Genomic DNA, 22,792 nt, shown 5'->3' on the forward strand with positions numbered 1-22,792 from the left:
CTTGACTTTGGCTTAGCTTTGTTTTCTTTGGAATCCAAATTGTCTTCAGTCTGAATTGTCTTACAACCTTTCCTATTGGACATCTGAAATTGTCTTCATTCATAGTTAGAGTATAAAAGACCTGTTTCTTGCAGATCACTTCAGTGTCACTGACGAAGGAAAGTGGATTCTTTCCGAAACGTCTGACCGTTTCAAAACCATATCCAGTTGCTTGAGTAACTTTTTTTGGCGTACCGCTCCTATGCTCTTGGGAATGCACAACTTTCCTCACTTCACCCAGGTGTAAAAGTGGGTACCTGATTTCGGTTGGGGAGGGGAATTCAAAAGACAGTAGAAGGAGAGGGGTGTGCTCCATCTTCCAATACCGTGCCCAAAACCCATTAAGCATAAAAGTTATGGGGCTTTTGGCCACAACTTTTATTTATTTATTTCAATTTCTGTCATTTTTACCCAGGGTAGCCCACTCAGTGATTTGCACTGCTTTGCAGTGGGGCCCTGCACCAAAGTTACTTGTTGCGTCTTGAAGTTTTTCAGAAAAAAAATTGAACCAACAGGTCGAAAAAAAATTCAAGGGACTAGGGTGAAGAAATGTGGCTTAAAGAAAAAAAAACTGCCTAAGGAGTTTAATGACACGTTTTATCAATCTTGGTTTTATGTAATGATTCCCTTCTTTTTGATTTGCTACTAATGTTCTTAATAAAATGCATTGTTTTTAAACTGAAATAATGTGTATGTAGCTCTGAATGGTAGTACAGTACTGTAAATGCATTTAAGTTCGCGGGGATTTAATTTCGCGGTAGCGGGGAAAAGGACTTTTCGCGGTGGTTTTAATTTCGCGGTGGCAGCATGCACTGTAGTATCTTTAAGTTAATGCCCTGGAATAATGTTCGCGCTGGTTTTAAATTCGCGGTAAAATGGCCAACGGGAAAACCGCGAAAATAAATCGACCGCGAACATTTCAGCATTTACAGTATTTACAGGTATGTTTTATTTTTTCTCGGGACTTTTTTTGAAAATGAAAAAAAAATGGAGAGGCGAACCCGATAAGCAATAAATAAAATTGATGAGGCCTTGCCTAACACTTGTGTCAAAATCTGAAAAAAAATTAAGCAAAATGTAAAACAATTTCTAACTACCTAATCAATATTTTTGGACGTAATCGCAAACTCAACATTATTTTTCCTAGGCCCCAAACACGTACACTAACAGGTATAGTGATCCTATAATTTCTGTCTGCCATCACCAACGTATACAGGTATGCGAACAATAGGCCGTGACGTCACGATGACGTCACGGTTGTCGGGTCGGGTTCACCTTGCATGGGCACGCCCATTTTGCAACATTCCACCAAGAAACGTACAAATTTCAAAACGTACTTCCACGTTTAAAAGTAGAAATGTGTTAACTACACTTGATGCCACAATATGGTAGCTTTTGTTAAATCTATTTATTCGAGCAAAAGTTTGGCACTATTAGCAAATACGAGAGGGTTTTACCACTATACCACCCTCTGAGCAGAAGTGGTAGGTTCCACCAGGTGACAACAATACAGACACCTTACCGGAGCGGTGTTTGAAGTGAGCGGTTCAACCGGTTGAGGGCCGGTCTTTTCGACCCTTACCACGTATACCTGCCACACGACAGCGACCATGTAGCTCAAATTATGCCCAAGAAAAGGTAACAAACTCTTCTTTTCCAAATTGACATTTCTGTTAAGGCATATCTCACATGTACAGGTAAAAAACGAACCCAAAACCTTAAGGCAACCGATGCGACTAAGACAAGCACGGTAGGGGGCCTGTTGTTCTAGTGATCGCCGATAGAGGTCATGGCGAATTGTAGATAGAAATTTCTGCACATAAAACTATTAAGCCTTTAATTTCTAGATTCCTCTAGACATACCGTATATATTGTTTAATGCAGACACTTGTGTTTTAGGTATAGACGTTTATTTGCTGTAACACGGTAAGGTTACATTTTGCTGTATAGAATTTCAACCTTGCAGATCTAGAGGTGGGTGGGCGGATTTTCTATCCAGTTGGTTGAGACAATTTTGGTAATTATGCCTCTTACATAATTCTTGAAAGTTATTTGATCTAAAACCTATTGCAAAACAGACAGTAGGGTCTATAAGATTGCTTTCCTTATGTTTGATTCCAAAAGAATGAACTCCAAGAATCATCATTTTTAGATAAAATGATAGAACTGAAAATGTGGCCTTGCCAGGCACATGTTAAATTGGTCGTTATAATTGACATTTCAGTTTAGTAGATCATACTTAACTATGTGCTATATTTGTATCTTTCATTGGAAACTGTTTTCTGTTAAATTTGATATTCTTTGATAAGAAACTTAAAAATTTCTTATATAAGTTATACATACATACTTGCCATGTACCAAATAAACAGCCAAAAAAAAGAGAAATTGGAAGTTTTGGTCCACTAATTTGTTCGGTGGCCTTTCACCATGGTTTCATCATACTAAGCCTGCGGTTGTATAGTTGGTAGACAAATAAATCAGGTAATTGTTTCTTAGGCCATGTTGACTTGATTATATGGATGACATCCAAAGAAAAAGAAGCTATTAACAACAATTGTTCAAACCAGCAGCAAAATGAACCATAGATTGCAAAAAATATCGGAAAATCCATACTGATGTCATAAAATATCATGGTCAATTCCAAGGTCAAAAGCAAAAGAATGAAAATTAATCTATTGTTTGGCGTACCATATTGTGTCTTATGTATTTGTTTCACCTACTGACTATTCCATAATAAAGGCAATTTTCTCTCCAAAATTTTTTTTATTTACACACTCGCATCAGTTTTGGGTTTCCCAGATATTGCTCACATGATCAAATCAACATTGCCTAAATAAGCTAGGTTACATTGTTCTTTGGGGCATTGTAAGTTGTCATTTTGCTTGTAAACTTTTGACATTGTTCCATATGGCCATTTTGATTTGATTATATTTTGACATCCTATCTGTGCACCCCAAAAATAATACAAGAGTGCAGAAAAATAAGTTGGGCCAAAAAAAAATTGCCCTCAGTATGAGCTAAATATTTAAGTCAAGATCAATTAGTTAAACAAATGACTGAACAGACAGAGTATGGTATACCAAGTAGTAGATTCTTCCCTTTGTTCTTTAAAAGCTTCTTCTATGACCTTGGAATTGACCTGGACAGTCTATTGACATTTAGTAGTTAATTAAAGTTAAACCCTTCCCGCGCCAAGATGGCGCATAGGGCGGTGCCCATCTCTGTTTCATTAGCCCTGGGCCACACTCAACGCAATCACTACAGCAGGGGGCTAGTCCACTGGTAGTGGTGTGTGTTCAACTTCCATACTCTTTCCCGAATGCTGAGTGCTAAGCAGCATGTACCATTTTTAAAGTCTTTGGTATGACTCGGCCGGGATCGAACTCAAGACCTTCCAAATGCAAGGCGAACACTCTACCCACTAGGCCATTGCACCGGCTACCAGGACATTAGTAGACTTTTCCAATATGTTTTTTTTTTTACATTCTACAGCATATATCTGCTAACTTTCTAGAAATTTGTACTCTGTCTGTTGAAAACTTTTTTTGTAAACTGCAAAAAAATTGATGCTTGTGCGTGTATGTCATCCATACAATGAAATCAACTTGGTGAAACGTTAAATACAATAGCCAAGCACAACTACAATGTAAACATACTCTGGTTCTGAAGTCCATAGTCCATCTGATGTCCATAGATGGCTTTTCATCACAGTTTCATCAGACCTAGCCTGTGGTCAAATGGTATGAGTTGGCTTAATAAGGCCATTGACCTGGGTTACATTGTTCATGGAGGCATTTTAAGTGGTCGGTTTGGTTGTAAACCAAGACATTGTTGCATATGGCCATGTTGATTTCATTATAGATGACACCCTCTGATCTTGGGACTTCAAATTTGATGCGAGAGTGCGGAAAAAAGGAAAGTTGGGAAAAAAATTGCCTTCATTATGAGTGACTATCAAAGTGGCCAGGAAGGTTGAACAAATGAATGAACACACAGAATTTCAACTGTTAACACACAGAATTTCAACTATTAGAGGTAAGCTAATGATGGAAAAATAGGTATTTTATAATTAGTAATCCATTTTCCGATAGCTTTTTTTGTGCAATTTGTTCATCTTGCAACTGCTTTGTACACTATAACAAGTGATAGTTGCAAACTTTTTTCGAAATGGACAAAAATGTATGAGTGTCATCCATATAATGAATAATAATGTCAGTGTGGCCTAAAGAAAAAAGAACAAAAATGCTGTCTGTTAAAAATTCTACTTGCATTTTCAAAAGTGGGTATGTACATAACATGTAAACAAAAAAAGTTGGTACAGTACTTTATTAGTCACATACAATTTATTTCATCATAATCATCCCCAGCAAGAAAATTATACATGTACGTATAGGTTTTATGGTCAGTTATTTTGTTAAGTACTCGCAATTGGCTCATTGAAATGTCAAAGTAATTGAATTACAAGAAACATATAAAGTCAACTGATGGAATTTTGAATAAGATATTTTGCAAATACAGTACATAGACTAAGTGTAGTATTGAAGTAAATGTAACTGTGATTATAATTCTTTCAATTCCACTTTTGTTGTAAATTCAGTGTTAAGTAATTGAATATTTGATAAAATGTATAAGGAAATATACGTATAAAATATGATAAGATATAAAATGAATACACCATTTTTTCCCATCATGCTAAAGGAGGTGAAGGTGACAAAATGGCGGACGACGCAGAGCGTAAGATATCGCTTGGCGACCTGGAGAAAAAGACTTCCATAGACCGAGGTTCTGTACCGACTACAACAGACGAGGACACCGATACAGACGACAAGGAAATCGAGCGACACTTGGGAAAAACCACATCACCATCTAAAGTACAACGTAACAAAAAAGGACTGAAACTTGAGGTATCGATTAAGTTTTATTTTTTTGTCATTTTGTCAAAGTGTAATAAGAAAAAAATTCTATAAACAACATTAAACCATTAAATGATATTGTGCAATAATTTAAACATTCAGGAGAATTGTGCACCCTTCTGATATTAAATATTTCAACATAAAAAAATCTCCCGCTCTTAATTTTCCCTACAAGGTAATTAAATAAATTAAGCTGTGGCTACATCTTTTGATGCATTGTCTTTAGATTTTTCATTTTTCGATGTGACCTGTTGGTGATTAATACTTCCACCAATAGAAGTCTAGATATCTTATCACCATGAAAAACTATCCTATTGGAGCTCAGAATACATTCTCTGTTACTATGGAAACCAGCCATCACAGTCCCAAACAATTATGGTAACAGGCAGTTAATAGTCTGACAATAATTTGTTTCACATGAGCATATAATTACTATAATAATAATGGTTTCCAATGGTTTATAATTATGTGTAACACTCTTGTAGCTTTGAGTTCTTGGGGCCCAGCCAGTCAAAGTGCCACCAACTGACGAATCTAACTGGTCCAGACTTTCTAGCCTTATGCAGTTTGTGTATCTAATTTGTGAACTCAGGTGGCCTGGGTTTGGTAAACGTTCGAATGCTGGCAGCCAGAAGATCGTGCCACTCGCCTTGTGCCTTGTGCTTCATGCAGAAGTGCTGCCTTAGAAGTGTCATTTAGTTAGGCTAATCATTGGTCATGTTCTGACTTACCCAAACATTTCACCACGGCCCTACAGGGTCTGACCCAAGGGTTATCGACGGTACAATACGATGTGGAGATGGTAGATAGTAGGTCCGTCAGCCCCTGTTCTACCAACAATAGTTCCTTCCGCTCTGAGGTAAGCTTGCTTCGCAATTTACTGTCACTGTGCTGTTTCTGTCTGTCTGTCTACTAAACCGGGTCATCTAATGGAGTAACAAGCCAGGTTTGTACTTAACAGTACAACAAAGCTGCATATTCAAACAGATTTTTCTATAAATTACTCACACCAGGAGGGACCCTATCTGTTTTCGATAATTAGGGGGTTCTTTCACATACTCGAGACTCGAACACAGGACCTTGCATTTAACGTCCTATCCATAGAACAACCCCAATCGCACTTGAACTATTAATATTACATGTAGCTAGGTACTCATTTTTGCATTGGTGAGGTGAAATCGATGCTAAGTGTGTTTTCCAAGGGCACATCATGCAAGGATACTCAAACCCAGGGCCTCTAACTCGCTACTAATTTGCCACTAATTAATAAAGCCATTGATGGTGATAATACTGTACTAGTGCTACTAACTGTGACAGTAATCATGCTATACTGTGTCAGTATTTGATCAGTTACTCTACAGAACTTTAACAGAAAGCACCTCAAGCTACTGACAGAACACAAGTCACACTCAACAATTTAACACTGTGTTTGTTTGTCTTTTCTGAAGATGTTGCATTGTTAAAGCTTGTGCGGTTGGCTTGAGGTTGTCTTTTCCCATGTACTTTGTGTTTGTTTGTTTGATTAGATCTCTATCGGTGATTGTTAACATTGTATTAGTCTTCTTGGAGTCCTCTTAGTCATACTTACATTTTTGTACAAATATTGGCCCATATACTCAACTATTAAATGTACATGTTATGTACAGTATATGGTACAGAGACCAGGAAAATTTGCCATATTACTATAATGTCCCACTTGTATATCCGCATACCATATTTTGGTACTATTTTGTTTGTACATTATTCCAAATGTGAGACCTGATCACTCATACATGGCTGTGTGTTATCGATAAGTTTTTGTTGCCTTGTAGTACAGTAGTGGTCGCCATAGATTTTACGGGCAATAAATTTCATATTAAGCAGGGAACTCAAAAGAAATATCATGCAATTACTGAAATTGATGTAAAGTGTTGCAAAACAATAGGACAGGGCATGAAACACTAAGAATTGAGGGGAATCCTAACATCTGCTTGGATGTTACTAAGAAAACCCTTGTTTTGCCTCCAGGATGCCCCAGGTGGACGTCTGCAGGTGCCTGACCAGAGATCCTACACAGGGAGTCACTCCAGCCGATCGGGCAGTCACAGTGCCAGCGAGCGGTCAGCCAGCCCGCAGATATCCTACGTTCGAGACATCGGCTTAACCGCCCCTGCGGACGACAAGGAAGACGCCAGCGAAGACGTCACTCAGGAGTTCACCTACGAGAAGTTTGCGAATGCTAACTACCGAGAGGGCACCAGGGTACACAGGCAGGTTGAACCGCTGCAAGAGCCACTCATGCCTTACAAGACCAGAGAAGACAAACAGGTACTACATATCTTTCAAAAATTGGTATTTACTGTACAAACCAACTTGTTGCAGTAAACCACCTCCAGTCATAATTGGTTGAAGTTGAAGGTATTCTTGCATCAGATGGTGCATACGGTGGCGGCCATTTCCATTTCAATAGCCCTTGGGCCACACAAATTTGTGCAATGACTATACAGCAAAGAGTGCTAAGTTACCACTAAATTTGCTAATGAGTCCCTTTACTTTTGTGAGGGTCTGCATGCTCTATTCTGTATAAGGTGTAGACAGTCTTTTTTTGAGTTTCCGTAATTCATAGCAAGGAACTACATTCATGTAATTCATAGTGAGGTGACCAAATTTTGCGTTGATACCTTCCTTGATTTCATCGTAATACATATTAGGAGTTTCTTCTGAATTCAGCTCAAAACATTGTTTGAACCCCCATGCAAACCGTATTCATTGTATGGTTGCTGAAACCTGAGCTTTGGCTGTTTATATTTCCAAGTATGTTTCACACCGCAGGGCTCGAAAAACCTTTTTCTGCATACCTTCACTCGTGCAGGTATCATTGAAAATTACAAGATGTTTCAGACAGCTTTCATCAAACAGGTTTCCTCAGCATCACTCACAAAAGCTAGTGGATGCTATCTAAAATGTCCGACCATTTCCAAAATCAATATTCGGTTGCTTGAGTAACTGCCTTTTGGCATATGAATGCATGCTTAAGCTTGCTGCTGTTGATCTTTCTGCAGGCTGCAGTTGAAAACTTCATGACGATACTTCGGTTCATGGGGGAGATACAAGAGGAAAGTGATGACATCTCAAGAGAGGACAATGTGAGTAAATGCCTCTTTTATAGTCATTCATTGTGGACTAGTTAAGCTTAAATCCTTTTTTAGATTTTAGAATGTTCTAATGATAAGAGAAGTGGACAGTATTCAAAATCTGAAGGGCAGCAAGATGTGGAAGTAGCAGCAATCATGAGTAACGTAGAATATACCAGACAGAGTAGTCCGGCACCAGCCTCTCCTACCGTGGACAGTCCCGTTAACTCTGCCCTGAGGAACTAAACACTAAACAAACCAAAATAACAACAAACAAACCATTTCAGGTGTCCCCCAGTGACAGTGTGTCCAGACAGAGTAGTCCGGCACCTGGCTCTCCTACAGTGGACAGCCCTGTCAACCCTGCCCTTAGAAGGGCCCCACAGATCGACCTGGGGCTGCTCGGACTCACTCCCGCTGAGATTAATCAGATCTGTCTCATCGTAGGGAACGGAATCATTAGTTCAAATCTCAGGTTAGTCTTTCTCTTAATGTAGTTGTTGATACGGAACACTATGCAATCACCCACGTTCACTTGTCCCTGGTGCTGAACACTAGCCATGCATAGACACACCTGTCCTTGGTACTGAACACTATCCACACATAAAACACCTGTACTTGGTGAACACAATGTACGCACAAACATGTCCTGTCCTTGGCACTGGATACTATCCACACACACACAAACATGGCCTGTCCTTGGTACTGAACACTGTCCACACACAAATACACACATCTCTGGTACTGAACACAATCTAAACAAAAACACACTTGTCCTTGGTACTTAACACTATCCAGACACAATCACACCTGTCCTTGGTACTTAACACTATCCAGACACAATCACACCTGTCCTTGGTACTTAACACTATCCAGACACAATCACACCTGTCATTGGTACTGAATACTTCCCACCTATAAACATACTTGTCCTTGGTACTGAAAACTTTCCACACATAAAATCACACCTGTCCTTGTTACTAAACACTATCCATCCACATAAACACATGCCCTTTGCACTGAACACTTCCCACCCATATATATTCTTGTCCTTGCTACTAAACACTATCATCCAGAAACACACCTGTCCTTGGTACTGAACATTGCCCACACAAACACACCTGTCCTTGGTAATGAACACCATCCATGCACAAGCACACTTATCCTTGGTACTGAACACATTCCACTCATAACAGGCCTATTTTGGGGTGTTATTGTACACATTACTACAAATTATATAGCATCTGTCTTCTCTGTAATGACCAGTAGTACTGTAAATGCATTTAAGTTCGCGGGGATTTAATTTCGTGGTAGCTTGAAAAAGGACTTTTTGCGGTGGATTTAAGTTTGCAGTAACACCATACACTGCAGTCTAATAGAAAAATGTTCGCGGTGGTTTAAAGTTCGCAGTAAAGTGGTCACTGCAAAAACCGCGAACATTAATCCACCGCGAACATTTCTGCTGATTGAAACTGATACCACATTTATCAATTTCTCGATGTTTTTTTTTTGTACTAACTTGTACAGGACAGAGATCTACTGCCAGCTGTGTAAACAGTTATCTAAGAACCCCTCCAGCAGGAGCCGTGAGCGGGGCTGGCTCCTCATGTCCGCATGTGTCAGCTGCTTCCTGCCGTCACATCAACCCTACGTAAGAACTCCCATCTTATCTACTTATTAACCCTTGTCATGCTTACCTGTATTTTTATAGGTTTGGGGTATTTCTCATGTAAAAGTTGCATACCACTGCAAAGCCCATCAAATAGGGGAGTAAATCTGCAGCAGTAGTACAGAACAGGTCACGTTTTAGCTATCTGACAAAGCCATCAGCTCTGGTAGGTTAAATTGGCCCAAAAAACCCCAACAGGACAAGGGTTTAGAAGTAATATGGGGAGGTCTTCATAGCCACTTGGTGAGGACAGATCTGGAGACAATGGAAGGCAGTTTCTTTCTTTTCAATTGTGTGGAAGGGGGGAATCGCTGAATGACTTTCCACCACGTTGAGCACTGAAGGTATGCCACCCCAAGGAAAAAGTACTTATAAAATTTGATCCTCTGAAATGCTGTTTCCTGCATTTTGAGCCTCAAAATTTGCTGTCAGTTTAAGCATAGTTAAATGACAACAGGTCAATGCTTGTACCTATGACTCATAGTAAATTTGGACTAAAAACTATGATGCACAGAAAAGTCTCAGGTTTGATTGCACTGTATGAATGAATGGTTTGAATGAATGAATGAATGGTTTGGTACTTCTGATACTGATACTTGGCAGCCAGGAGCTGAATTACGAATATGGGACAAAACAAGCAAAGCATCTTATATGAAAGTGAAATGGCTTTGCAAAGATTTTTGCCTTCTCACTATAAATTATGTAGAAAAATAGCTTTAATTGCTATAAATTACACAAAATTAAGAAGACCTTCCTGGTGGTAGACCTGATGGAAAATAGCATGCACACCATCCTAAAAGACTCTTTTTATCCTGTGCAGTTCCTGAAGTGCCTAGTAAACTTTATCCTGACTGCGGGAGGGAACAGAGCATCCTTCTGTGAGCGGAGACTGAGACGGACTCTGGAGAACGGCACCAGGTCTCTGCCACCTTCATGGTTTGAGTTGCAGGTATGTTCAATAATCTTGTTAAAGTAATAATTAGTTTTAAGTCCTTCCCAACCAATATGACATATAGGGCAGTGGCTATCACTGATTCCCTATAGCCCTTAAGCAATACAACTGTAGAAACACAAAAGTTGTAATATCATACAGTAGAGGGGTTAGTTTTAAGACCACTGGTAGCAATTCACATGCATTCTACTTCCACGTGTTTATTTGCTGCTAGCTAAGGGAGAAAAGGATATATAGACATGTACAGAACTACAGTGTGTATTTGTGTGTGTCACTATATTATAGTGGTATAATATTATGTAATGTATACTAATAATTGTATACATAGTATATGTGTGAGTAGAACACTTCGAACTCAAGGTCTAAAAAAATAAGATAAATTGTGTGATTGTGTCACTGAAGAATGCTTATCAATGAATGAATGAAGACCTTTATTGTACATAATTATTATATACTCATAGTGGGTTAAGTACAGGTCGCAACAGAATGATAGTTGACAGATACATGAAATATTACAATGTCGACCAACACAAGAAACATATTCTACTAACTAAAGTGAGTTCGACTTCTTAATTCTCCCTTCTTTGTGGTACTGAAAATGAACAGGTAGGTTTTAAAATAAAAGGTTTGTCTAAATTCATAAGGAATATTTTTTATAGTATTGCTCAGATGTATGAAGTGGGAAAATGTAGGTTCTATCAATCTATAAAGTTCAGCTCTCTCTTTAGATGATAAATTATTATGTTTCTGCAGGCGATTTGCACCATGAAGCCCCTACAGGTGCCAGTAACCCTGATGGACGGGAACACAGTCAGGGTGCTGATGGACTCTGCCTCCACCATACAGGAGATCACTCATCAGGTCGCCAAGAAGGTCGGCATCAGGGACAAGTTCGGCTTCTGTCTCTACATGACGGTATCACATCAGGTATGAAACAGTGTACTGGTATCTATGTCAAACTTGGTCCGTGATAACGTTCGATACAAGTGTTCCAGACCAGGTGATAGAAAAGCCGTATCACACTGGCTTCGAAGTTTTATCCAGAGGCTAGGATCAAATAATTCAAACGTACTTTGCACATGGTCAAAAATTCGAATAGCTGCATGATACAGACATTTAAAAAAGCGTTACAGCAATACCTAGATCAGAATACAGTATTCAAATTTTTTACAGCAATTTATCATTACTTATACAGAAGCATATGCATTAATAGTAGAACTCCATGTGATATCCCATTATCGCTTGTCTGGAACATACGTATCTAACACTATTGCAACCCAGGGATGAAATAATTGACTATCTCATCAGTTATAAAACAGAACATGACTGTATCTCATCAGGTTTGGAACATTGTCATACCTGGGCTGGGATCTAGTTTGTTTCTATAATAAAGCAACCTTCGCATGCCAAACATGTATCAAACAAGGTTAACATTGGCATTTTTATGCTGTCTTAGTATTCCTTTAATATAGTATCTCATCAAGAAATGTGACAGCTTCTATCATGATACCCTGATTATACCAGTATGTTGTGAATGCTGTAGGACCTGGTATACAGTTTTTGTACAATGTTGTTTGTGGTGTATTTAATTGCAGGTGTATTCCCTGGGAGATGGTCATGAGTTAATAATGGACGACATCGCGGAGATCGAGCTGGGACTGAAGAACGTGAACAAACGAGAGGTTTCCTGGGAACTCTACCTCAGGAAAGAGTTGTTTGCACCATGGCAGGTAAGGACATTGATACATACCTTTTATGTGAAAGTTTATTAACATGTAAATATTTGAGTATTAACAACACCACATGCATCTGTTGTTTAGTTTTCCTTTAAGAAACTTGGTCTGTATCTGTAACATAGCCAATATAACAGACGTTCCGTGTAACACACCAGCTTCACAGGCATGCGGTGCGGCAGCAGCTGGTTATATTACACTGAACGACCCGTCACACCTAACCTTTGCACATCTAGATGTTTTGTAAGCTATCTAATGAGTAGACGCCTACTGTACTTTATTGGTCATTTGTGCATCATGAAAAGTTTGGACATTTTTGTTTTGTTTGACCACGTGACATTCACTTTCAAATTGATATTTGAGATGGTTGATCTAGACAAGCTTTTGCTCTACTCAAATGTAAGCAGTTGCCATCAGAGTGTGTATTACTAAGTTATGATATAATAACAGCTCTATAATAATGATCCTCCTTCCCTGCCCTTCTCCCACAGGACCCAAGTGATGACAAGTTTGCAGCAGACCTAGTCTTCCAGCAGGTGGTTGGTGGGATTCGCTTCGAGGAGTACAAGTGTGAAACGGTACGTCTCTGGCCCTGTCAAAGTGTGTAAAGTTGACCTAGCCATAGGTTATGGAATGCAGGTATATATACAAAGTAGCTAAGTTTGCGCTGTTGATTGCAATATCATATATGATACTTAATAACTCAGGGCAGACCCTACTCAATGGCAATTTGCATTCCCTACATGTATGTACAGTGTATACTAAAGAGATAGTAGAAAAGTCTACTTTCTGTATTACAAATCCTACATAGTGGACCTTGAAAAATGCCCAGTAACCACAGAAAGACAATCAAGTAGTCCATCTGGAGAAACTCCGAGCCCAGTAGCTGGTGATTACCATAGTTCCTGTGTTTGATGCCTGCTGTGCAGATAGAGGTCTGAAGCACATTACATGGGTCATCAAGCTTGTGTAAACATTGTCTGTGGGGGAGGGTGGGGGTGTTGCTGCCTGCTGTAGCACATTACATGGTGATTAGGCTTGTACAAACATTGGCACTGGGGTAGGGAGGGGGGCTACCTGGTAATGTGTTATGGGCTTCAGTGATTGAAAGGCTTTCATACATGGAACCCTGGAGGTTTAAGTTCCTGTATCTAGTGTCAGTTTATATATAGCTGTCCTTCTTGCCTTTGCCGAGAGGGTTGTATTTGTGGCAGTTTTTTTACACTTTCTAAGTTCCTTCAGCTTGAATATTTTAGGATTAATGAGTTGACTCAGTCGATATGAAAACCATGCGTGTCCGGCGCTATATCTCGAGTAATCTCCAAGCAGATCCTACGGTAACATAAGACACATGTAGTATCAAAAGCTGGCAGAGGAGTGAAGCCGGCTTAGGAGTGTGTTTCACTACCTACAAGGCAAATGGACACCTCTTAGCTGACTACACTCCTTGGCCAGTTTGGTACTATCTTATGCCATTGTAGGATCTGTTTGGAGGTCTCCAGAACGTTTCAAGCAATTGCAATGATGTAAGGTATGTGATTTAAGTGTTGTTTAAAGTTTGGCCTCCTGGTGGCCAACCTTGATACTGCAGCGCAGTACCTTCAGTTTAAGTATGTTCGTCCCTGGACATGCTAATATATGTATGGTCTTGTTAACACTTGTTTTACACTTTCAATTGTCAACTGTAGGATGAAGACTATGCAGACTTTGTGTCCAAGTCTTACTACATAGACAGAGGCAAGCCTGCATCCATGGACAGTATCAAAAACACGCTGCATTTTTATCTTCCTGAAGACAAGTTCAAGTCTAGTAAGGAGGACTATTGGGCACAGCTTATCTTTGATACTTTCCAAAAGGTACGTGTACTTACCAACTTATAGAAACTGATTTTGACAGGTGGTCTATATGAAGTATGTTGCTCTTACTCACACATCATCAACAAACACTTGTTTATTTGTTTCCACACAATCATAAGCAGTCAGGATATACCTCAAATGGGTTGATAGATTTTGGGATGAACAAAAATATATGGATATATGGAAATATAAAGTAATGTAATAAAAAAGGAATAAGAGCTTGTTTGCACTGTTATGTTTACGACAAAAGGTAAAATGAACACATACTTCAGGAATTATATATTATAATAGATTTAACTTTTAACTTGAAGTTTATTGTCTAGAAATAGAACTGCACTAATAAAGCAGTACCTTTAAGTCTGTTAGATTTAATTGGGTTAGTACATTTTCCTGTGCTTGCTTTGGTCAACTGCTAATTGTAATGTTTTTCAAATCAGTAATACATTGGAATAATTTCAGTTTCTAGCAGAAGACCCAGAGATGACAGTAGACAAGGCGAAGGCTGAGGTTGTGCGCCAGGCGATGGTGGAATGGCCATTCCTCTTCTCCAGGTTCTTTGTTGCAGGTAGTAAAATAAGCTTAACCATCTCTATGTTACCTAACTCAGTAACCAATAGAGAATTGGTAGCCAAATGGCTACATTGTACGTTAGTGTGCTAAGGGTTAATAATGAAAAGTGGGAAATGTGAGTTTAAATACAAGTGCTGTCAACATGGTGTAATGGTCAGGTGACCCAAGAGGTCCTTTGTTCAAAGCTCCTGCATGTGACAATTGTCCCATTGGCATTTTGCCCTAATGGAAAAAGCTCTTTACACCTGACTTTGACTTCCATCGCTTAATTCTCTGAATAAGATGAACATCTTCATGTACATGCACATAACCTAAAGTTGAGACCGTCCCTCAGATATATAATAGGATGTGAAATGCAGGTCTTGTGTTTGAGGAGAGCCACTGCACAAGTATGTTGCAGAACCCACCATGTTTATTGAAAAGAGTAGCCTAAGGTGGCATTTCTGATGTGAATGGACAAAGTAATTGTCCAGATATTCGGCTTGTGCTCTTCAGTACAATGATTTTGGGCCCCCTAGCTCCAAATGATATGGTACTGCAGAGCAATTTGTGTTTTTGATATCTAGAGGTTGTTCTATTTTGGAGTGGTACATGCAGAAGCCAGCTTTGTTTCTGAAAGAAAATAACTTGACAAGGAATTGACGTAACTTTTTGTCACAATGGTGTGTAACAATGCATGCCTTCTGGCAATTTACCAGGTATCCGATACAAACCCCTCGTCTTGTTTTCCAGAGAAGTTCTGTGGTCCGGGGCCGGACGGAGAGGACGTCAAGCTGCACAACTTGATCGTGGCTGTGAACTGGCGCGGGCTGTTCCTGCTGAAGGAGGCGCGGGCCGAGAACGGGAAACAACAGCTGCTACTGGAACTGGAGTTCCGCCATATCAACAAAGCTGTCTGTGAAAGGTTGGTTACCTTTGTCTTAAATACCGTAGTATTACTTTATTTGTAGGGTTGGTTGGTTTGTGGATGAACAGCTTATAATCATCTCAAGATTAGGCCTTTGTGCAATATATCAATTGGATTGCTTTGACATTTAGTATGCAGGGCTCGAAATACCGGGTGCATGTACACCCAGGTGCACCCAAAATTGGAACTGTCATCCAATTATTTTCTGTGGGTGCACCCAAATATTTTCTTACGTTTATGTATGTAAAGATATCAAAGTATACTAGTATACATCATATTCTTGACATCTAAGTGTTAGAAAGATAATAAAAATGTCTGCCATTGTACTTGTTTAAGAATTTGAAGTTTCATTATTAGGTTGATTACTTAAATTTAAGTGGTGCACCCAATTTTTTAAGCTGGGTGCACCAGTGCACCTAATCCCAAAAATGAATTTCAAGCCCTGAGTATATATATATGTATAGCTCAAAACATCAAAATGATTTTGGACCCCTATAGCTAGTGGCCAATAATATGGTACTGCAAAAGATCTTCTGCTTTTGATATCTAGTGTCTATTTTTGAGTGGTAGATAGCTCTTGGGATGGAGATTATGTGTAGTTTTGGGCCCCTAGCAGCTTATTGGGCCCCTGCAGGAGCCAGCTTTGCTTCAGACTTTGAAAGAGAATAATTGAGAAGGGGTTGATGTATCATCATGATTTTTGGTAAACCATGTAGATAGCTTGCAATGTGAGTAGTGCTAGTAGTTTAGAATTACGTACAAGGAAAGCCAGCTCAAAGTAGCATTGAGCGAGATTTGAATGGTGGAAGAGCCTTGAAATATGACAGATTTTTGTAAAACAAGTAAAAACTTTAGGATTCGGGATAGAAATGTATAATCTTGTTAATTTAAAGTTTGGCTCTGCTTTAATTGCATGAACCACTAAGTTCAAACTCTGTACATAAATATGACCACGTTTTACCTGCACCTACAGAGGAGGTGTTTATGTGATGGTCCAGACAGAGGACGGAGGAGAGTTTGTGTTTGAGATGCCAGATGCTGAGAAGTTACGAGAACTGGTCTCCCTGTTCCTGGGGAAGAACGAATACAGCAAGGAACTTGATGCCTTAATGGGTAAGAATTTAATACACATCAAGTTTTCTTAATGGTACCATTTAGATCTGGTTAATATGGTACATCTCGGTACAATGGCCAGGGTTCCAGTTTGTAGGTCCTGAGTTTGATCCCTGGCCAAATCCTCACACCAAAGATTTTAAAAATGGCAATGCTGCTTAGGATATACTGGTAGGAGAATTCTTGTACACAACCAGAATGTACTTAATATGCTTACGTTTCGGTGTCTATCAGACACCTTCCTCAGAGCTTCTGACTGGAGTTCTGCTTCTTATCGCTATACATAGCCGATGTAGAACTTCAGTCAGAAGCTCTGAGGAAGGTGTCTGATAGACACCGAAACATAAGCACAGTAAGGACATTCTGGTTGTGTACAAGAATTCTCCTATGTCCTATGTCCTATATTGTTACAACCTGATGAAATTATTTTTCAGAGTCTGGGAAAGAAACGGTGCATGTATTTGAGGACACAGAGCACTACCAGCACATGTAGCTTTTAAAGAAGAGAAGTGACATGCTACTACACTATTTGTTTGACTTGTCCTAACAATTTGTTCCCTCTTATGTTTGTTACCTGCAATTAGCCATTCGGTAAGGATTTGCATTAAACAATTCTAAGAGTTTAAAAAGTTTTGTCTTATTTTGCAGAAGCTAAAAAGGCCAAACGTTCCAGACCGCCCCCCCTCCAAAACGACGCCGGTGGTTTAACCTGGCTCCTGCAGCTCCCCCTGACAGCTTTGTGGGGTATTGCATCTGGTGTGAGAGAGGTTGTCAGACTCCCCACTCGACTATTTGACAAGGACAATCCACAACCCCCTTCTTGAAAGTTTGAGCACTACTACGAAGTATGACTCACTATAAACCAAAGATAACGACGAAACTGTTATAACAGTACATCTGAAAGAATAATATTTAACGTTTATTTTAAAGAGGTACTGTATGAAGTGAGATATCTAAAGTATGTAGTGTTGCTAAGACAAATTTGTTCATAATTATATCTATCAACTAGACAGGTCACAATAGTTTAGCCAACTCAGTTTCTATGATGGGATGGACTTTATAGAAGATGTCTAGATTATATGAAGTATGACCACTCGTCATTTGAATATATGACAGAACCATTCTAGTCTCAGATGTCGTAGATTATTTTCCTTTCTCATTTAATGTCTTCTAAAGACTGCCTACTAATGTGAGAAATAGTAGAACTATCAGTATGGTGAAAATGTTGTACACATTGAAAGTCTATATGCAAAGGTATACTATATGATACAGCAAGTTCAAGAATTCCAAAGCTCAAAGTAAGGAATATAATAATTTTATGGAATTATATATTAATCATTGTTTACTACTCTTTGGTATTGATATCTATGCTCTAAAAAATACAATATGTCCATTTTATTATACAAGTACTACAGAGAAATGCCATGTGGGCAGGCTGTCTTTTTTGTGTGGTGGAAAAAAGCCATATTATATTATTACAAGCATTCTTTGACATGTTGAACATACAAAATGTACAATGCAGTCAACACTATTGGCTTCACTTGGTGGAAATTTGATCAATAATTAATAGTTTGGAAAACATTTATCAGATTGTTTAAGATCACAAAAATATACCTTTACTAAAATATGAAGTTTTAAGAGTTGACACAGAAACGCTTGTAAAGAGATTTTGAAATAGTTTTATTTTCAAAAAAAAGAGTGTACATTTTGTGGATGTTAACTTAAACTAGAATTTGTATAGAACTACAATGTACTATCAATATAAGATAGGATTGTTGCTGTTAGAATCTATTAAATATACAAATGTTTGGGAATATATTGGTTGCATTAGGAATTGAATACACATTTGTGGTTTGGTAGTTTTAATATCATGTATAATCACATGACATTGTAAGCTTTGTAACAACCATATATACCGCATAAGGTGTATAACAAACGTCTTATGGCACCATTAACAGTGTTTTTTTTCTTCATTTTGACATCTAAAAAAACTATGATAAATGTATTTGTAGCAAAATGTATGTTTTTCACATAACCAGTTTAAGATACTAGAAACAATAAAAAGGGCTCATCTGTTTACTTGTATAAGTGAGTTCAGTTGAAAAATAAACATCTAATTTGTCAAACTGTGATGTATTTACTATATAATAGCCTCCTCACATTCAAGTCAAATCTACAAATTGGGCATTCAATTGTAATGTAAATGGCATGACTTGTCCAAGCAAGAAAATGAGGACAAATCCTCTAACAAACATGATTGTTTGGAACTTATAAAAGTGCTCTCAAGTAAAATATTTAGTAACAAAAAAATTAGGCAATGGCAATTTTATAGACAAGTGTATGACAGTTGTGTCATTTTATTTGTAACCAACAACTGCTGACCAATAAAAAATTTACATTCAAACAGCCAATGCTAACAATTGGTATTTATAACTTATTTCTGTTGAATATTGAGATTCAGCTGTTTCCTTGGCTTTTAGGACTAACAAACTTCTTGAGGAAGTCTACAAGATCCCTCTTCTCCAAGTCCAAAGTCAAGAACTCCTCAACAACTTCTGAGCACCTAAGGACAAATATACAATAAGTATACGTGTACATTTTCTGTATATTATACCTAGTAATCAGATCATATGTTTTAAAATAATACCGGTAATTCCTATCACATGTATGAATGTATCATGCCATGTTAAAAGCAAAGAAAGAACTCACCTCTGGTACTGTGTCTCGGTACTGGCAGTGTCTACACGATGAACGGGTTGGTTAGTTCTGATCAACTCTGATACCTACAGGGTAAATGATGGTTAGATAATGATCTGTTGCCGAGCAAAACAGGAATTAGTGTCTTCTGTTCTTCTATGGAAACCAAGTGGCCGGGTACATTGCAGAAGTTTGACTTTTACGGACACTTTGACAAGAGACTCTGGTATTGATTTTGAGAATTTAGAGCAAGCTACGTCAGATAGGGGCCTATGGAATGAAATCTGCACTTGCCTGGTTCCGACCACTGGTCGATGATGTAGATTATGATCAAATCATCCCAGTATACAATGTAGAACTAGTAACTGTGGTGTTGGCGTGGCGTGACTGGTAAAACAATGGGCTCGGAATCAAGACGTCACGGGATTGATAAAAGCACTTTACATGAATTTACCTTATGGTAGAGTGATGCCAAACAAGCTTTACCACTAATGTGTCAAGAAAGCAAAATTTTTAATGCACCATGCATTTTCTTGGCTTTCAGTTCATCAAAAAACAATGCCTAAAATGTGTTTCATAAACACATTGTAGAATCTATCAGTAGTATTCCTGTCAACAGTATTCTGAATCTTGTAACAGTCTGTAAACATCATGGGCAAACTTTATTATGGACCAGTGCACGTTCCGTATAATATTAGATAGATATACAAAATGTACAACACTCCGATTTCGTCCTGCTCTAACTAGCAGTAACATAATGTGTTTGGAGTTTTAATTTCTGTATCAATGTTAGCCGCCACCAGTGTAAAGATTGCCCACCTCTGCTCCTCTGGATATGAGCTCACTGGGCAGTCCAACCTGAGCGGCAATGGTGCAGGCATAGCTGCTGTCAGCAACGCCATCTACCAGCTGGTACAGGAACACCAGCTGTTCACCATCCTGGATGGTTTCCATCATCTGAAACATTCATGTTCACATGAAAACAACCTCTAATTTGTCAATTTTCACATTTTAAAATATACCTTTTTGACAACAAGAAAAACATTTTATTTCATGAAAACAAAGCCTGCATTAACCAGTTTTCCTAGCCTTAGTGCACTGTTTTTTTGAGTGAATATGATCATAATTCAAGTTTTCCTATCATCATGATAGCATTGTCTGACATACCAGTTGTTAAACACAAACAATAACAGTATTGTCTTTCTTATCAGTATATGATTATACAAAAAAATTAGCCAGTATAACCGCCCTTCAGTGTAACACGTCGGCTTTACATTAGCCATGTGGCCCAGGAGCAGCTGGTTGTATAACACCGAACCACCTGTCATACCTAACCTTTGTACATCTGACTACAAATGTTGTGTAAAGCTATCTTGTGAAGATGCTTCAACTGAGTTCCATTCAAGACTATGGGCATTGGGACACATCAATCCTTGGTTGGTAACTTTTAAGGCATGACTACTTCTTGATCTTTTCTGAGCTGGTATTAGATACTCAGTTACTGTAACAGTTACAGTAGTAGGTACACGTACATGGCATGTACTATGTACATGTAGTCCATGTAGTTCATGAAATTATGTTGCTCACCTGATACGTTAGATAGTTTGAAGCAGGCAGGAGGTTCTGTTTGACCAGTCCATGGAAGTGTGTAGAGACAATAGTAAGGGGACAGACTAACCTGATATGTTAGATAATGTGAGGAAGGCAGCAGGTTCTGCTTGACCAGTCCATGGAAGTGTGTAGAGACAATAGTTAGGGGGCAGCTCGCACCGCGGGACAGGAGATGACCAAGACTAGCCGTCATCAGGGATATGCCATCAACCTGCAGGAGCGGGGAAGCACATTTAAAAAAAATGTTGTGTGCAATATTTTATTAACTTAACTGCTGATTCCTTTCACAATAATACTGTAACTGTTACAGTAACATGAAAGATAATTAACAAAAGTAGCATTTTTGGATGTACTTTATAAAATGTGGGTCAAACATCAAGATGGCTCACCTCTTCCCATCATACACCACTTCTAAACCATGATGGGAAACAAAATGGCTGCACACATGGACAGGTCCTTAACCAATACAGGTTTTGCTATCACAAAGCTGTTATTGTAGTTTAGTATGATTATGTGTGGTATTGGAACAACATTTATGAAAAATCGCTAGTCAACAAACTGCACTTGATGTTGTAATGCTAGTTCACCTTTATCCGTAGGGTAACCTTTATGATGATAGTTTCAAACTGTTACATTTTTAATACAATTTGAAACTACGGTCCATCGACTGAATATCCCTGGATACCCTGTTTTAGCAACACAACAGATATAGGTTACCCAAAGGATAAAGGTGAACTAACGAACTAATTTATGATCTGTAAGCTAGTTTAAGTCAGGGTAAATGACTTACAGTGGCAGTTCCCTTGCCAAACTCATCAAAAAGCACCAAAGACCGGTCTGTAGTACACCGCAGAGCAAGAGACACCTGGAATGGGTAGAGTTTATGTGTTAGCATCAACACACTTCAGTTTCAGTACATGTGAAGATTGTTCAATTTGTCTTTTAAGCCACCAAGGTACTGTAAATAAATGCAGAAATGGTCGCAGTGGTTTTATATTCGCTGTTTTTCGCGTTGCTCATTCACCGCGAACTTAAAAACATTTTTCCATGGCAGTAAGAGACTACAATCAGTGGTGTCATTGTAAAATTACAACAGTCCTTTTCCCGCTACCGCGAAATTAAATCCCCACAAACTTAAATGCATTTTACAGTATATCAAAGTGAAAGCAGCCTAAGATGTTACCCACTTGGTTTGTGCTAAGCATCAATTCAATATTTCCAAAATGAATGGATGAATAGATGAACAAACAAATGAACAAAGCGCCCAGCCTGACCTGGTTGAGATCTATCATGAAGGTAGACAGTCCCACAGACACAGACTCCCTTGTGTGGATCCTGGTGAAGATTCTGTCCACCAGGCCAATAGTAGCCGACTCTGCAGGCACAAAACTGCCCACCTGAACAAATGGACGAATGAATGAATTGAGTGAATGTGTCTTGTACGAATGGACTAATATATAAGTGAACTGGCTGACCTGGTTGAGATTAAAGGTAAATATACTGTACATGCAAAAAAAAGTTTGCAGTGGTTTTATGTTCCCGGTTTTTGCAGTGACCACTCCACCGCAAATATTTTCCCACTATAGTATGAGACTGCAGTCTTTGGCGCTACCGTGATC

At 38.7% G+C, this 22,792-nt stretch overlaps 2 protein-coding genes across 5 annotated transcripts in view; one reads left to right on the forward strand and one right to left on the reverse strand.

Moving 5' to 3' along the window:
- The first annotated feature begins 1,524 nt into the window (after nt 1–1,524).
- On the forward strand, nt 1,525–18,991 carry LOC118431704 (myosin-VIIa-like). Of its 3 annotated transcripts, none has more exons than XM_035842963.1 (16): nt 1,525–1,677; nt 4,738–4,943; nt 5,710–5,811; nt 6,960–7,259; nt 7,994–8,077; nt 8,353–8,540; nt 9,593–9,716; nt 10,555–10,683; nt 11,440–11,613; nt 12,282–12,416; nt 12,911–12,997; nt 14,108–14,275; nt 14,735–14,840; nt 15,578–15,749; nt 16,726–16,865; nt 17,514–18,991. In XM_035842963.1, exons 2-16 carry the CDS (start codon nt 4,755–4,757, stop codon nt 17,687–17,689), a joined length of 2,274 nt encoding a protein of 757 aa, XP_035698856.1. In that variant the 5' UTR covers nt 1,525–1,677; nt 4,738–4,754; the 3' UTR covers nt 17,690–18,991. The 3 variants fall into 3 exon arrangements, with proteins under 3 accessions (XP_035698856.1, XP_035698858.1, XP_035698857.1); XM_035842964.1 differs by lacking the exon at nt 1,525–1,677 and adding an exon at nt 2,034–2,056; XM_035842965.1 differs by lacking the exon at nt 5,710–5,811.
- Nucleotides 17,772–22,792, reverse strand: part of LOC118431703 (mutS protein homolog 5-like) — a 36,323-nt gene continuing 31,302 nt past the window's right edge. For both annotated transcript variants that reach the window (XM_035842961.1, XM_035842962.1), the window contains exons 23-28: nt 22,448–22,570; nt 21,964–22,038; nt 21,241–21,384; nt 20,382–20,519; nt 19,575–19,648; nt 17,772–19,428 (exon numbers count right to left, since the gene is read on the reverse strand). In XM_035842961.1, the coding sequence (XP_035698854.1) occupies nt 19,323–19,428; nt 19,575–19,648; nt 20,382–20,519; nt 21,241–21,384; nt 21,964–22,038; nt 22,448–22,570 (660 nt within the window). In that variant the 3' untranslated portion in view covers nt 17,772–19,322. The remainder of the gene's footprint in view (nt 19,429–19,574; nt 19,649–20,381; nt 20,520–21,240; nt 21,385–21,963; nt 22,039–22,447; nt 22,571–22,792) is intronic.

The sequence above is a fragment of the Branchiostoma floridae genome, chromosome 15 (assembly GCF_000003815.2).
Source record: "Branchiostoma floridae strain S238N-H82 chromosome 15, Bfl_VNyyK, whole genome shotgun sequence".
Taxonomy (NCBI): Eukaryota; Metazoa; Chordata; class Leptocardii; order Amphioxiformes; family Branchiostomatidae; genus Branchiostoma; species Branchiostoma floridae.

Bases quoted from the DNA above. Each gene is read 5' to 3' on its own strand.
- LOC118431704 (XM_035842963.1), top strand. From the start codon at position 4,755: ATGGCGGACGACGCAGAGCGTAAGATATCGCTTGGCGACCTGGAGAAA. The intron at 11,614-12,281 runs GTATGAAACAGT...ATTTAATTGCAG, and splicing joins ACATGACGGTATCACATCAG to GTGTATTCCCTGGGAGATGG. The intron at 14,276-14,734 runs GTACGTGTACTT...GAATAATTTCAG, and splicing joins TCTTTGATACTTTCCAAAAG to TTTCTAGCAGAAGACCCAGA.